General features: G+C 44.2%; 1 protein-coding gene across 1 annotated transcript in view; it reads left to right on the forward strand.

Annotated features, from left to right (window-relative positions):
• NXPH2 (neurexophilin 2) overlaps positions 1-12,709 on the forward strand; it is a 35,758-nt gene extending 23,049 nt beyond the window's left edge. Inside the window, exon 2 of the mRNA XM_063161581.1 lies at positions 9,902-12,709. Within this exon, the coding sequence (XP_063017651.1) occupies positions 9,902-10,645 (744 nt within the window). The 3' untranslated portion in view covers positions 10,646-12,709. The remainder of the gene's footprint in view (positions 1-9,901) is intronic.
• The last annotated feature ends 2,006 nt before the right edge of the window (positions 12,710-14,715 follow it).

Raw genomic sequence — 14,715 nt, forward strand, 5'->3', positions numbered from 1 at the left:
AGCAGCAGATAATCATTGTTTACATTTTGTTCCTGAGGCCTCTCAGCTTCTCAGAAGAAAAAATCCTTAGGGAAGGATTTTTCAGAAAATATCATGGCTGCACAGGAGGAATTCAAGAGTCACTGGATAACCCCAGTTAACTGGTTCTGTAGCAGGAGCCTGCCAGGTACTTGGGGTTTTCCTGAGGTATCAGTGCCAAAAGCACTTAGTGCAGCTCTTTTCCACTGGGAGCTTTCCACACTGAGCTCTGTGGTGATCCTGCCTGAGCCAAGAGTGGTGCCAGAAAAACACCTTGTAATGCTTTAAACAGAGCCTCTCCTTCCTAACCCAGCTGAGAGTTAGCAAGGAAGTGCACGCTCTGACAAGATGCACTAAACTGTGAAAGCTGGGCCAAAGTCCAGAAACTTGGTATTTGTTTCTGCTCACTCTCCCCTGGCTGCAGTTGTCTCTCATTAGAGGCAGTGGAGTTTGGAAGCACACAGGCTGTTCTCCAGGAATGGGATCTTTATCTCCATCACTTCACCGGCAGGTTGTTAGGAAATGCAGCCTGCAGTGAAGCAACACAAAAAATCTTATGCTTGATTTAAATAATGGTGTTCATTGCCTATTAAAATGTAACTTCTTGCTTTAAAAAAAGATTAATTAAAATGTACAAGAATGCAATTCAGTTACATTTAATGCTTCAGCCCAGTGCTCACTTTTCATCACTCATTCCCAGAAGTAGTATTCAGGGAAGCAAGGCATTCTCAGTTCTGCCATTAAAAGCACAAATGACTATCAAACCTGTTCTTTTCAAAAGCCTGGCTCGAGTATCACCATTGTTAGATTTTTCATAACGTATTACTTTGGTCATTACTGTTTTGCAAGATAATTGTATCAGTGATCTAACTTTTGACAGGATCCAAAGTGGCTGAAAATAGTTCACTGCAGCACCTTTGTCTTTTAAAGGCCATTTGGGGCTTGTTATTTTAATCCTTGTGCAGCCTGATTTATCACTTCAAACATCTGTCAGCTGTGCTTTGTCTTGAAATTGATAGTGATAGTGTTACTGATTTTTCAAGAGCAGCTGGTAGAGGTTCATTAGTTAAGCTCTCAAAGGGAGTAGATAACTGTAATATTTTTCTTTGTTAATCATCTCTTACGTCTTGTAATAATACAGAGCTTGAAATCTGCTAGGAATGCACAGCTTCTCTTTGTTTCTAACTCGTCAGAAGCATCCTTTCATTCTTTTAATCTGGTTTGATTATTAAAACTCGCCTCTGCATAATGCAGCAAAAAATTGAATAATTGCACATGAGTGGGAAGAGAGAAAAACCGGCCTTTGCTGTGTTGCATTTCACACTGAGAGAGGTCATCGGGGTCTCAGAGTTAACATCCAAACACAAAAAAACTCCAGAGAGGAGATTAAGGCCTCTTCCATAATTGATTTTTAATTTAAACTTCACAAGGCATAAAAACCCCTCATGACAACTTCAGTAAAATCAGGTTTGTTTCTAACAGATACAGCAGTTTTCCATTCACCTGCTTTCCCTGCCACACAAAGCAGCCTTTGTGGTGAACTGTGATTCTGAAAACATTTCCCCCCCTGAGATCTTGGCCAGCCAGGCTCCAGCTGAGCACCAGGGTGGCTCCTGAGCTTCCAGGGACTGGAGCATGTGGGAAGTCTCCTGCCCTGAGTTTCCAGGGCTGGAGCAGCTAGAAAGTCTCCTGCCCTGAGTTTCCAGGGCTGGAGCAGCTGGGAAGTCTCCTGCCCTGAGTTTCCATTGCTGGAGCATCTGGGAAGTCTCCTGCCCTGAGCTTCCAGGGCTGGAGCATCTGGGAAGTCTCCTGCCCTGAGTTTCCAGGACTGGAGCATTTGGGAAGTCTCCTGCCCTGAGTTTCCAGGGCTGGAGCAGCTGGGAAGTCTCCCACAGCTGGGAGTGTGTCAGCGCTAGCGCCGCTTCCACGGGCAGCAGCACTCACACACAGATAATTACTGCTTGAAATTAGGATTTTAATGAACTGGTCCTGAAACGTGGAGTGAAATCTCCCAGGCATTAAGGAAATGAGCAGGAGGGGAAATCATTAACTGTGCAGTTCAGCAGAGGGCTGGTGGGCAGGTGCTGGCTTGGCAGAGGGGCTGAGTGTCCCTGTTCCCTTTGCTGGGCTTTGGTCCTGCGAGCTGCCGTGGGTTTTAGGGACAGGGTTTGTGGGACAGGGTTTAGTGATCTTGGCAGTGCCAGATCAGTGCTTGGACTCGGTGTTTTTTACAGCCCTTTCCAACCTAAATGACTCCACAAGCTGCACCTGCAAGCAGCACAACTTCAGCGTAGATTGAAAACACCTGGCACATCTCACAGGATTTCCAGGTGGATAGGATTGTCTTCTAAATGGCCCTAAAAGTGACTTAATGCCAGATCTCCACCATAAAAGCACATCTCAGTCTCATAGGAGTGTACATGTGTCTACAGTAGCAGCAAAGCTCAGTGCAAAATAGATTGTGAGAATGCAGCCTGAATACTGAAAATATACACAGAGTGATGAAAAAGCCACTTAAGAATCAGTGGGGGTTATTTGGTGCTAATATAATGATAATAATCTAAGTTTTCTGTACCTACTGTATCTCAATTTGATATTTTTATACAAGACTTTTTCAGATCCTTCACAGAAAGGTTTACATTTCTGTTACTTCCCCACCCTTCCAGAATGCCTCATATATAGTGAAGAACTAAAACTACTTAGTGATATCTAAGAAAAAAAGTTTTCCCCAACACACATACAAATAAGATTTAATTTTTATCTCAGAGATCTCTAATTTAGATTTAAGGCAGGGGGAGGGGAACCCAAAGAGTCAAATCTTCAAGAAGAGAATTGGTGCAGATTTTTTGGCAAGAAACATTTCTCAGAACAAATTTTCTGTTCTCTCAGCAAAAAGGTAGATCAATTCAATGCATGGATATAATTTAAAAGCAATCTATGCTCTAAGCAATTTATCCGATTGCAGCTGGAGGGAACACTTCAGATAACCTAAAACTACTTGTCAGGGTTGTGAAAGAGGCACATTTTTGAAATAGGAAATCTTTGCAGGCTTTATTTTTAATTTTCACTCTTTTCTTCTGCTGCTTCTTCCTCCCAGTTTTGTTTCTTTACTGAAGTGCTGTTTTAGTAAAATACTATTTTGCTTGCTTGCACAAATTGGAGAATTTTCAAGTGGTTGGTTTTTTTTTTTTTTTCCTGTAAAATATGATACCGAGTTTGAAGTTTCAATTTTGTTTAAAAAATATGTAATGAAATTGTGTCAGGAACGGCGTGGCCAGCAGGACATGGGACTGGGCACACCTTGAGTGCTGTGTCCAGTTCTGGCCCCTCAGTTCAGGGAAGGACAGTGAGGGGCTGAAGCACGTTCAGAGAAAAATCTGGAGCCCCAGGAGTGGCTGAGAGGTCGTGGTCTGAGCTGTGCCAGGGGGAGAGTAGGTTGGACATTAGGAGGATTTTCTTCACAGAAATGGTGATTAGACACTGGAGTGGGCTGACTGAAATGGTGCTTGGTCACTGGTTGTACTCTGTGCTCTCTGAGGGCTTTTCCAGCCTCAGTGATTCAATGATTCTGTTTACAAGCAGAAAAATCTAATGGGCTGCAAGGTTCAATCGTGAAGGCTTTCTTTTCTGCTGAAGCATCTTCTCATTGTGTTTTTAACTACACAAAGCTGGGTAAAATTGCTAAAATAATCCAATTCTGTTAGTTATTGAACAGGGGATTTCTGGCTACCTTTCCTGAGTGAAAGAAGGTTGCAATAGCATTTAAAGATTTCTAAATTGTAACCTCCCTGACTTGTCTGGGGGTTTTGAGAAGCCTGAGTACTCTGCCACTGTCCAACTGGGGATCAGTCCCCCTGACTCCCAGCTCTGCAGTTTCCCCCCATGATGGATATCCTTGCTGGATTTGGCACACTGAACCCCACAGTCCCTCTGTGTCAGCAGATTCAAAATGAAACAGAAATCAAGCAATTGAACTCTGAATTTGTGACTTAATTTCATCTTTGCACCAGAGTGTTTTGAAGAGCCAGTCATTGCCCCAGAAGAGAGAAAACCAAGCACAAGAACCTGCTTATTTACCTACAGTTTAGCAAGGACGAGGCTGTAGAACCTGGAAAGGCATTTTGGGTGCCTGAGGAGTGAGGGCACACTCATCCACAAGGTTCAACCTCTCTTCTGGATATTCACATCCCATCATCAGCTTGGTGGATTAGAGAACCACAGAAGGGTTTGGGTTGGAAGGGATCTTAAAGCTCATCTTATTCCAGCCCCATGCCATGGTGGGCAGGGGCACCTCCCACCAGACCAGATTGTTCCAACTCTGCCTTTTTGCTTCATTGCAGAGCAGCTCCCCTGCATCCTGAAAAATGAAGCTGTGGCTGGATGCAACAAGCATGGCACTCTCACACAGTCCTGCTGAAAGATGTTGCCTAGCTCCCAAATCCCTCACAGCATTCCTGACAGCAATCACATCTGCAGCCATAAAACCCTCCACAGCCTCTGTCTTTGAAAAAAAAAATTTAATAATCAGTAAAGTTCAAGCTCAGCTTGTTGTGATGAATTATTGGAGCCCATCATCATTTTCTTGGGGGGAAAAAAGGACTAAAAGACTATAATGGAACACAATTTTATGGTTTTTTCCATTTAATTGATGACGGGCTGAGTTTTTATTAATATTTCTGGGCTCCAGTGTAAGATGCTGAAAAAGCTAATATGAGATCATTGTATCTGGTTAATGTGTGTGCTTTGCAAAATTGATAAGCCCTGTCAAGACATAAATTATTTAAAATTTGATAAATGTGTTGAAATCACTGGATTTTCAAACCGATAAAGCAGAGTTATTTCTCTTCCCTGCCACACACCCCCCTTCAAACTGGGGCTTTTGTGCAGCCACTCGATGGGGCCACGTTACCTCATGGCTGTGAGGATCCAAAATCAGCAGAGGGAACCCAGAGAGGTGTCCTGTGCTGCTGCAGAGGGCACACAAGTGCAAACCCATGTTACACTTGGGCATGGAAGCAGCAGAGAGTGGGGAGACAATGGAATTCTCCCCCAGTATGAGTTTTTCACTGGTGAAACTGGGACCTAGAGCAGTGGTGGTACCCCCTCCTCTCCAGCAGTGGGATAAAAAGCTCCCAGTGAGCAGCAGAATGGTGCTTCAGAGCTGTTTATTCCAACAGAACCAATTCATTCCAGCTAATTGCTGAGAGTTTTTAAATGATTCCTGGCAGGGGTGAAACTAAAGGAATGATTGCTGGTGATTGATGAATAACCTGGATAAAATTCCCAAAGCACCACAACTATTAACTCTTGCATGGGGACACCTGCTTTTATTTAGTGCCTTGCCCACAGAGAAAGGCACTGGAGTGAGTTCCAGATGAACCCAAATTTGGGCAAATGGAGAAAACAGAGCATTTACTGCTACCAGTGTTTCATCAGTGTCAGCTCATTTCTCAAAAATAGCTCACAGGGAATGTCATTTAACCCTGTGCTGCTCTGATCAGGATCGTGCATGGAAGGGGGAGAGTGTGAAGAGCAGTCACCGTCTTTTAGAGGAAGAACCAAAGGTTTGAAGTTAAAACTCCATAAATATAAACCACACTGCACTGATTTGAGCTGTTCTCGTCGTTTATGCAGTGAAGGAAAACAGCGAGACGCGCTGTGCATGGGGCCAAGGTTGTGTTTCTTACTGGAAAATATCTACAGGCAAATGGGAATTTTAGGGTAACTGGGTGCCATTTTACAGCCTCTGTAATCAGGAAAAAGATTAGGTGATTTCTGTTTGGAAATGGATGGTTTGGAGGGAATGGGAAAACACTGATGCAGCAGAGGAGAACTCCAGCAATAGCCATCTGTTTAAATGGATACACTAACTTCCCTAAGCTGGTATTTTTCAAATACCCTACCAGCAATATTTTTCACTATAGTGATGCATTATAGTGAAATGGAAAGATGCTGAGGAAGTAGTTTTTTCCAGCATGTGCTGCATTCTTTTAATACAGATTTTTTTATTGCCCGGAAATTGCTAACCAATGTGAATAAACAGCTGAACAAAGCCATGGGCCCTTCCTCACTAACAGCAAAATGCAGCCAGTGAGGGAAGGGCCTTGGGAAAAAACAAGTGTTAGAGTTGGGTTCTCTTATTCTGCAGAAAGCTTTATTCAAAACAGGAAAAAAATCTGCACTCCACAAAGGTTTTACATTACAAAAGCACAAACACCATTCACATCTCTGAGCAGTGTCCCCTCGTTCCTGCTGCTGAGGCAGGCACTGAGCACAACCAGGCAGTTCTTTGTTAAGCTCCTTTTTTAACTGAATATTTGCAAAACACAACCAGTTTACCCCCCTGAGCCATGAGGGCTTCCCTGCAGCCCTCTGAGCAAACAGGAATTCTGTCAGCTCCTGAATCTCACCCCTGTAATGAAATTAGTGGAACAAGACAGCACTAGGATGGAGCAGAGTCAAGAATTAAGGCTGTGCAAGACTGGAGAATCCCACAGCCTTGCAAAATACTTCAAAAAAAGAGGAGGAAAAAAATACTCAATCAAAGTAAGTTTGAGTAAGCTCCAGCTGTATGTAAGGTACAGCTTTCTGCAGACACTAGGGATTGCAGTCTGGGCCTTAAACAGGGGTATTACATCCTTGTATTTCAATTTATCAATGATTTCACACTCCTGTGTTGTGAAAGCTGTTCTGTTACCACATGAAATAGCCCAGGTCACTGCAGCTTCAGGGGTGTGTTTCGTTACCCCATGAGTAAACCTCATTTGGTGTAACAACTACATAAATAAAAGTAGCAGTAGTCTAGCAAGGTGCAATTCTGTGATTTCACCATCATGGTCTTGAAACACTTGTGTCCTGATACGTTATTGATGTGGCAAACCTGCCTGGCTTCAGCATGTGTTAATGTTTCCCGCCCTTCAGCCATCCCCAGCCCTATACCCACATATTTCTTCCTTTCCTATCAGAGCCTTCAGCAAGGCACCCCTGGGAAAGCAGCACTCTGCCATCTCATCTGGTGTGAGAGCCCCCAGAAGAGACATACACCGAGCTCACGGCTCCATGTCCTCTGCATCTCCTCATAAAAGGCCAGGGGAGAGAAGCCAAAGAGCCATTGCAGGGTTTCAATAAGCACTGCAGAAGACAAGGAGCCCTGAAGGATGTTTGAGGGTGTTCCTGTGCCCTTGCCAGAGGACACTCAGAGCTGGGTGCAGGCACCAGCAAAGCCAGAATCCCCTGTGAACCAAACAGCTTCCTTTCCATAAATTTCACCTTAAAATATCCAAGCCCTTTTCCCTCTGACTCAGTTGCTAACAGCAATACCAGCTGTAGGTGCCCATGGTTTGAGTGGTCATTAGCATTTTAAATTGCATTTCATTTAGCTGTGCAAATGAGGAAAGTTTCTGGTGTTCCAGCACTGCCAGGCCCCTGGGCCCAGCTGTAATCTAAAAAAGCAGCAGCAAAGTCTCTTTTTTGTGCTTCTCAAGGCCCCAGGTCAAGTTGGGGATGGGTGAAATGTGTGCAGCACTTCTTGCTTGGTGTGAGCAGAGTCATTCTCTGCAGCAGGGGAGTGATTTCCCTGCCAGAGGGGATGGCCAGCGATCTCAGCATCTCACAGCTGATCCTGGGCTGCTGACAGACTTAGCAGTGGCTGAAGAGCCTCTCATAAACATGACAGAGCTTCACCAGGAGCTTTCCATCACAGCACAAGTGATGTTTCCCCCAGCATCATTATGACAGTGCTATTTGGGCTGGTACAGATCAGCATCTGTCACTGTTTCCATTAGAATCTCCTATTTCCTCGGGTTCCTAGCTCAGCCATAAAAAAAAATATAAGATAGAGGCAGAAAGTTGACATACAAGGTCTAGGGATGAGAGTGATCGCTGTTGTCTTTTCTTCCCCCACTTTTAATCTGAAGAAGGAAATAAGGTATTTTTGCAGAGACACACCTGGCCCACTGCATTTCCACCCAGCCATGGATTTATTTCTAGTGAAAAATAAGTGATAGGACAAGTGGAATGGCCTTAAGCTGAAGGAGCTTTAGATTAGTTATTAGGAAGAAATTTTTTACTGTGAGGGCGATGAGGCACTGCAACAGGTTCCTGAAATTGTTCAAGGCAGGCTGGAAGGTGGGGTTTGGAAATGAATGATCTTTAAGATCCCTTCCAGCCCAGACCATTCTGTGATTTCATGATTTAGCAATAATGATGGTCACCTTTCAACATTCAAGCTGTGAATGTTGCTGCTGTTCCACATTTCATAATCAGTGCATTAGGGGTGATCAGGAAGGACATGTGGTGGTGGGTTTGGGCTCTGGTTTGGAGCCTATTGCTGCAGAACAGGCCCCACTGAAGATTAAGGGCTTTGGAGTTTCTAATCTTTGGCAGATGATGAAATGAAAAATTGCAATTTATAGAAATAACAGCTGGATATTGTAAAAGCAGAGCCCTGTGAGGAACCAGAGGTGCAGGAGACCCTTTGGGATCAGGAGCAGAGGGAAAAGCAAGCCCAACACTGAGGTTTCCCTCGTGAGACACGAAGCACAAAATTCCATCCTACACATTCCACGTCTGGATTCTGTATTTTGGCTGCTTTAGGCAAACTTCCACCCTGTAATGTCGCTGCTGGAGAGTGAAAACCCCATCCCTGCATTAGTTATACTGGGATCCACCTGGATCCTGGCACTGTGGGATCAGTGATGGAGCAAGAGCAGCATTTGGCCAGCAGCAGTTTGTCACTGGGGACACAGGCAGGACAACAGTGTCCTTTCTTCTTCCCATTTTAAACATCTCTTTGTTCTGTTCACACATTTTGTAGAAATAGATGCAGCTGAAAAAGTTTTTCTTTTGTACATTAGGAGGACTGTGGAAGGCAGTTCTAAACAGAACAGACCCTAAAAGCACCTTCTCCAAAGGCATTCTACAAAAAGCTCTCCAAAGATTTACTCAAGATTTAAAGGACCTAAAAAGTCAGATGATCATTTCTATCCTGTTGAAACACAGATCTTCCTTCTGACCTTTGGATCATATACTGGAGTTCTGCATTTCCAACAGGACTTGTCTGCCAGAGAGAGCAGGGAAACACCTGGGATATGTGTGTCTGCACTGAGTTGGAAATTTTACTGAGACCTGTGTGTTGGACTCTGAAACCTTAAGGCCATTCTGTCACTACCAGAAGGAAGTTTTGCTTTCTGATTGCAGACTCAGCCTGGCCTTGTCATGGATCTTAAAACTGAGCTGTGCTGTGTGGCTGGGAGTGCTCAGCACTGCTGGAAGGCTGGGCCTTGGTAAGCACAGGCAGCTGTGCAGCTGAAACCAGCACACCAAAACAGGGCCATGGTCACTGTGTCAAATTAGGGGCACAAACGTGCAAACTGGGTTTGGATCAAATGGAAAAAGCAGCACCAGAAAAGATAAATGTACAATAAATGGTTTAGGAGACACTTGCACCAACAGAACAGGATTTTAAGCCGAAACCTGCTGGAAGATTGTGGGGAGAAAAAGGAAGGGAGTGGAAATTTGTGCTGTTCTATTTCACTCCATCTTTTAGCAGAGGGGTCTTCAGGATTTCCACTTTCCCCAGTCAGGTGTTCATCTAACAAATTGTGAGCATGGGGCACCTGCTCTTGCACACCACAGCCATCATCCTGTCCAAAGGTTGGACAAGAGTCCCCATGGATGTTTCCTGTTGAGATTTTTGCATCTTCCATAAGCTGTTTTGAGTTAAATCCTTGAACTCTCATAGAGCAGTAGAAATTCCTCATTACAGTGGTCCAGGTGACCAATTCAGACCCTATGGGTATAAAACTAAATATCAATGTCTCCTTCTGTGCCTTGGCTGTTTCATCCCCCCCTTGACCCTGCTCTGTGTTTCTGTTTGGAGCAGGTGTTCTGTGACACCGGCCGGGTGGTGCAGGCCGCGGAGGTGCTGGACTGGGAGGACAAGGATGCTGCAGAGACACTGGTTGACAACGTGGTCCACTCCAGGATCATCAACCCCCTCCGGCTCTTTGTCAAACCATCCCCAGTGCTGAAACACGGCCAGGTGTCCTACTCGGACAGCATAGAAAACTTTTGGGATTGGTTGTCCAACATCACGGAGGTTCAGGAATCTCTGGCACGAACTAAGCGCAGACCTATAGTGAAAACTGGGAAATTCAAGAAAATGTTTGGGTGGGGTGACTTCCACTCCAACATCAAAACTGTAAAGCTGAACCTGCTGATCACGGGGAAAATCGTCGATCACGGCAACGGAACCTTCAGCGTTTATTTCCGACACAACTCCACGGGCCTGGGGAATGTTTCTGTCAGCCTGGTGCCGCCCTCCAAGGTGGTGGAGTTTGAGCCATCCCCACAGTCCACGCTGGAGACCAAGGAGTCCAAGTCCTTCAACTGCCGCATCGAGTACGAGAAAACAGACCGCGCCAAAAAGACTGCGCTGTGCAACTTTGACCCTTCCAAGATCTGCTACCAAGAGCAGACCCAAAGCCATGTCTCCTGGTTGTGTTCCAAACCCTTCAAAGTCATCTGCATTTACATCGCGTTCTACAGCGTAGATTACAAACTGGTGCAGAAGGTCTGTCCCGACTACAACTACCACAGCGAGACGCCCTACCTGTCCTCCGGCTGAGCCGGCCTGGGGATCCCAATCCCACAGAAACGAGCATTCCCATCCACCTTCTGGGGAGGAATGTGGTTTCCTATCAGGTTCAAAAGTCTCTAAAAACCATAGCTGTGTTCGTGCTGTATCGTAACTAATCCAGCTGTTTATGTAACAATCGTTTTCCTTTGAGGCCGTCGCGTTTCAGCTCTCTCATCGTCCGCAAGGGAACTGCCAGGCAGGCACGTGGCAAGAATCAAACTAAATTATGTCTGGAATGAACATTGAGCTTAAAAATCACTTTTTTTTGAGCAACTCCACAGCAGAGAGGTTATGTTTTACTTGAATTGGACAGCGCTTACCAGGTCCTGTTTCTCATTGGGAACTTTAGGTGACAATAGAATGAACAAGTGTTGGAGCAGCCTCAAAGCTGCTCGTACCCAAACTTCAAATAAACAGCTCTCCCACTGCTTTCATAAAGAATGTTACACAGAGGGCTCAAGTAGTCCAGTCCAAATACTAAGAGGAAGTGCTAATTCTTTGATAAAAAAGGAGAGAAATCTGCATTTTTATGAGTTGTAGTAGCTGTAGGTGTTCATTGAAGTGAAGAGTGAGTAGTTCTTCCTTCAGACTCCCTACCCATGGATATGCAATGATGTAATTAGACCTCAATGAGCTTCAGTTTATTAGACCCCACAGGTGTGCACATGTGGTATACATCCCTTCCTCCCATGCCCACTACTGGGTTTGATTCCTCTCACACATTCACACAAGCACACACCCTCCAGTATTAATTTTGCAGCAGCAGAGAATCTATAAATACCTAGAGGAAAGATAATCTCTGTTTAAGTCAACCTGGTCTAGTGGAAGGTGCCTCTTCCCATGGCAGGGGGTTGGAACTGGATGATCTTTAAAGATTCATTCCAACCCAAACCATTCTGTGATTCGCTGAACTGTAGCAGGGGCTGGCTTCCAGGAAAAAGAAACAATTATTTTGCTATCCAGCCCTTGAGCATTGAAGTGCAGCAAGGAAAACACATCACAGCACAAGGATGATACCTGAACCAGCAGCTTTCTCCTTCTTGGCACCAGATGTTCTCTTAGCACTGCACTGCACTTACTAAGTCAAAGTATCAGCCATGACAAAGAGAGAGAACAAAAATCTATGCACCTTCACCTCATAAAGCAGGTTTGAAATTTTAATATAAATACCCAGCCAGGCTTTCCCCTAGAGCAGCAGCAGCTCCCTGCACTGCAGCTGCAGCAAGGGAGGGTCCAGCTGTGGCTGTGCTCCACCAGCTGTGGTCCGTGGCTGGCTCTGGCCATGCAGCTCCAGCATCACCCCTGTGCTTGCTCTGGGTGTTGATCTGCTGCCAGTTTGCTCTGCTGCCCCTTGGGGACAGCTCCATGTCACAGGTCCTGTGGAAGGAGCTGGCTGGGGAAGTGCTGATTGCCTCAGTCAGGCTCGCACACAGGGTTCAAGGAGTTACACACAGCTTAAATAAAGCACTATTGAAATACTCTTTGGTGATGTGCACACACACAAGTGACTGTGGCAGCTCAGAAGGACTCACTCATGAGATTAATTCTGATTTCCTTGGTAAAGACTCACACAAAAAAAATTACTCTGTTAAAAATATACGAGTAACTGGGTGATTTGTTTTTCTCTTTAGGTGACAAATTTAAATGTGTGGTTTAGTTTGATCAATAATCTAAATGTTTTCCTTCATCTTATTTCATACAGAGTCTCTCCTGGTCTATAATGATGTTTTTTAGTTTGCCTAATCCTGTCAATTCCTACAAGTTGGTCTCTTTGTATTCTGTATAGCGTGTCCTCACCCCAGCTGTACATGAGCTTGGATTTATTGCTACGAGTTCAGTGCTTGGTGCTTTTGTAACTTAGCTGTAAGCCATGATTTTATTGCCATGTATTTTTACTCAGCACTGTAGGCAATTAAAAGAAAACCCTACATGCTATTTATTGTAGAGTATGTGGAAACCATGTATGTATATACACTTAAATATGTGTACATATACAGAACATATGTGTACATGTATTTGTATGTAAATAAAGAGAGTTTATTAAATCTGGCACTTGCTTGTGGCCCGTGTGATGTTTGGTTTTAAATGTTGCATGTATGAAGAGACAAAGTAAAACTAAGGAACAGCAATATCTCACTGCACATTTCTGCCCAGATAGATTTTGTTTTTCTAGGAGATATTTAAATGTGTGCTATAGTGAACTGTGCACAAGCCCAGGCAGAGTAGTTCAGCAGCATTCCATGAGATTTGAGAAATGAAGCACATGTTTTGACTAAGACAACCCTTAACTGTTCAATAATTGCACCAGGTACATTAAAATGAAGAGGAAAGTTGAAATTGGACAACATTCCCAAGCAGGAACGTGCTGGGAGAGAAGGCAGCTCCCTGCTGATTCAGCCCTTGCTCAGTTCCTCATCAAAAGGGGAGCTGGATTCTCCTCCTCCCTGGCTGTGGCACTTCCCAGCTGAGGTTTCCAGGCTCAGGAAGAGAAACCATGGGAGAAAAACTCACCCCAGTCTCCTCCAGGCAGCCCTGGCACAGGGAAGCAGCCTGGAGAAGAGGGAGGGAGCTGTGGTACCAAACCCATCACGCCCAACAAGCCCCCACCACTCTGCTCCAACCACAATAATCTATGAATCAGCCTAAAAGCAGTGGGTGGTTTTCCTTCCAGGTTAATTTTGAAAACATCACAGCAAAAACAACAAAAAAAAAAAGGCAGTTTCATTCTTACTGCAGTCAAAATCTGCTTAAGAAGAAATGATTTACACCCAGCAGGGTAAGCAAAACACAATGCAATGATGACAGGCTTGATTAGGTCAGATGTCATGCTGCCCATGTAAACAGAAATAAATGTGATTTCATTTCACACAGGACAGGCAAGAGTTTTTAAAAACATTTTCCTGTGTAGCAGGTGAGTGTTTCAGACAAGTTTCAAAATGTTGCTATTATGGATCTTATTCAAAGGATTTTGAAACTTGAATGATTAAATACCAGATTTAAAAAGTGTCCTGAGTGGGCAATGACAATTTATGACTGCAGCAACTTAATCTAGAAGTTTTTAATATACAGCCTTTATTTAATCCCAGTCTCCACAGGACAGTTTTGCACACATTTATATCAGTGAAAATGTCACAGAATCATGGAATATCCTGAGGTGGAAGGGTCCCACAGGGATCATTGAGTCCAGCTCCTGGCCCTGCACAGGACACCCCAAAAATCCCCCCTTGTGCCTGAAGCACTTCCTGGACTCCGGCAGGTTTGGGGCTGTGACCACATTCCTGGGGAGTTCATATTAAATATATAAACTTCTTGCTAAATGCCTTTCCTATTGTTCTTCCCACCCAATGGGGAGAACATTAAAAATTTCCAAAAAAAGCTCATTCATACAAACATAAAAAGCCTCAGCTTTTTCTTTGGCCAGCACTCTGTGCAGAGCTGCAGGAACCATGCACATCCATGTTTTTATAATCATTCCAACTTAAGGAAGGAAGTAACAACTTGAGGGTTTTTTCTTCTCTTCACCCTGAAGAATTTTGTCCTCTGGACCTTCAGGTTTCTGAGGTTACACATTTGCTTTTTAGGGTGAATCTGCAAATGAGCAAGCCCCTGGATGATCCTGATGCAACTGGAAAAACTCTCACAGCAACCAAGCTTCCATGCAGATCAGCATCCTGTGCTGCTTTTCTTTTTAAATTGTAATTCAAGGACATTAGAATTTGCTATTTGTTTTATGCTCTGTTGACCAGCATAATCTGGATAATGTTTTATTTATAGTATAATAATGATTCGTCATTAGCACCGTCTCTATTCAAATTTGCACAGTTGAAAAGACAATAACAAGCTGCTCTACACTAAGTAGCTCAATGGAACACACATCAATCAAGTGGATTTTTAGCTGGAGGGTGTCTAGTTTGAAAAACCAGACTTTGCCATTCCCACCTCTCCCTCGTGAGCACCTCCTGCACGTGTCCATCAGGAGCAGCATCCTTTGTTTTGGAGCTTACAAATCAAGTGGGTTTACAGAAGAGGAGCTGAATTATGAAATATTCTGCTTGGTG

Source organism: Melospiza melodia, chromosome 8, assembly GCF_035770615.1.
Source record: "Melospiza melodia melodia isolate bMelMel2 chromosome 8, bMelMel2.pri, whole genome shotgun sequence".
In the NCBI taxonomy this organism is placed as follows: Eukaryota; Metazoa; Chordata; class Aves; order Passeriformes; family Passerellidae; genus Melospiza; species Melospiza melodia.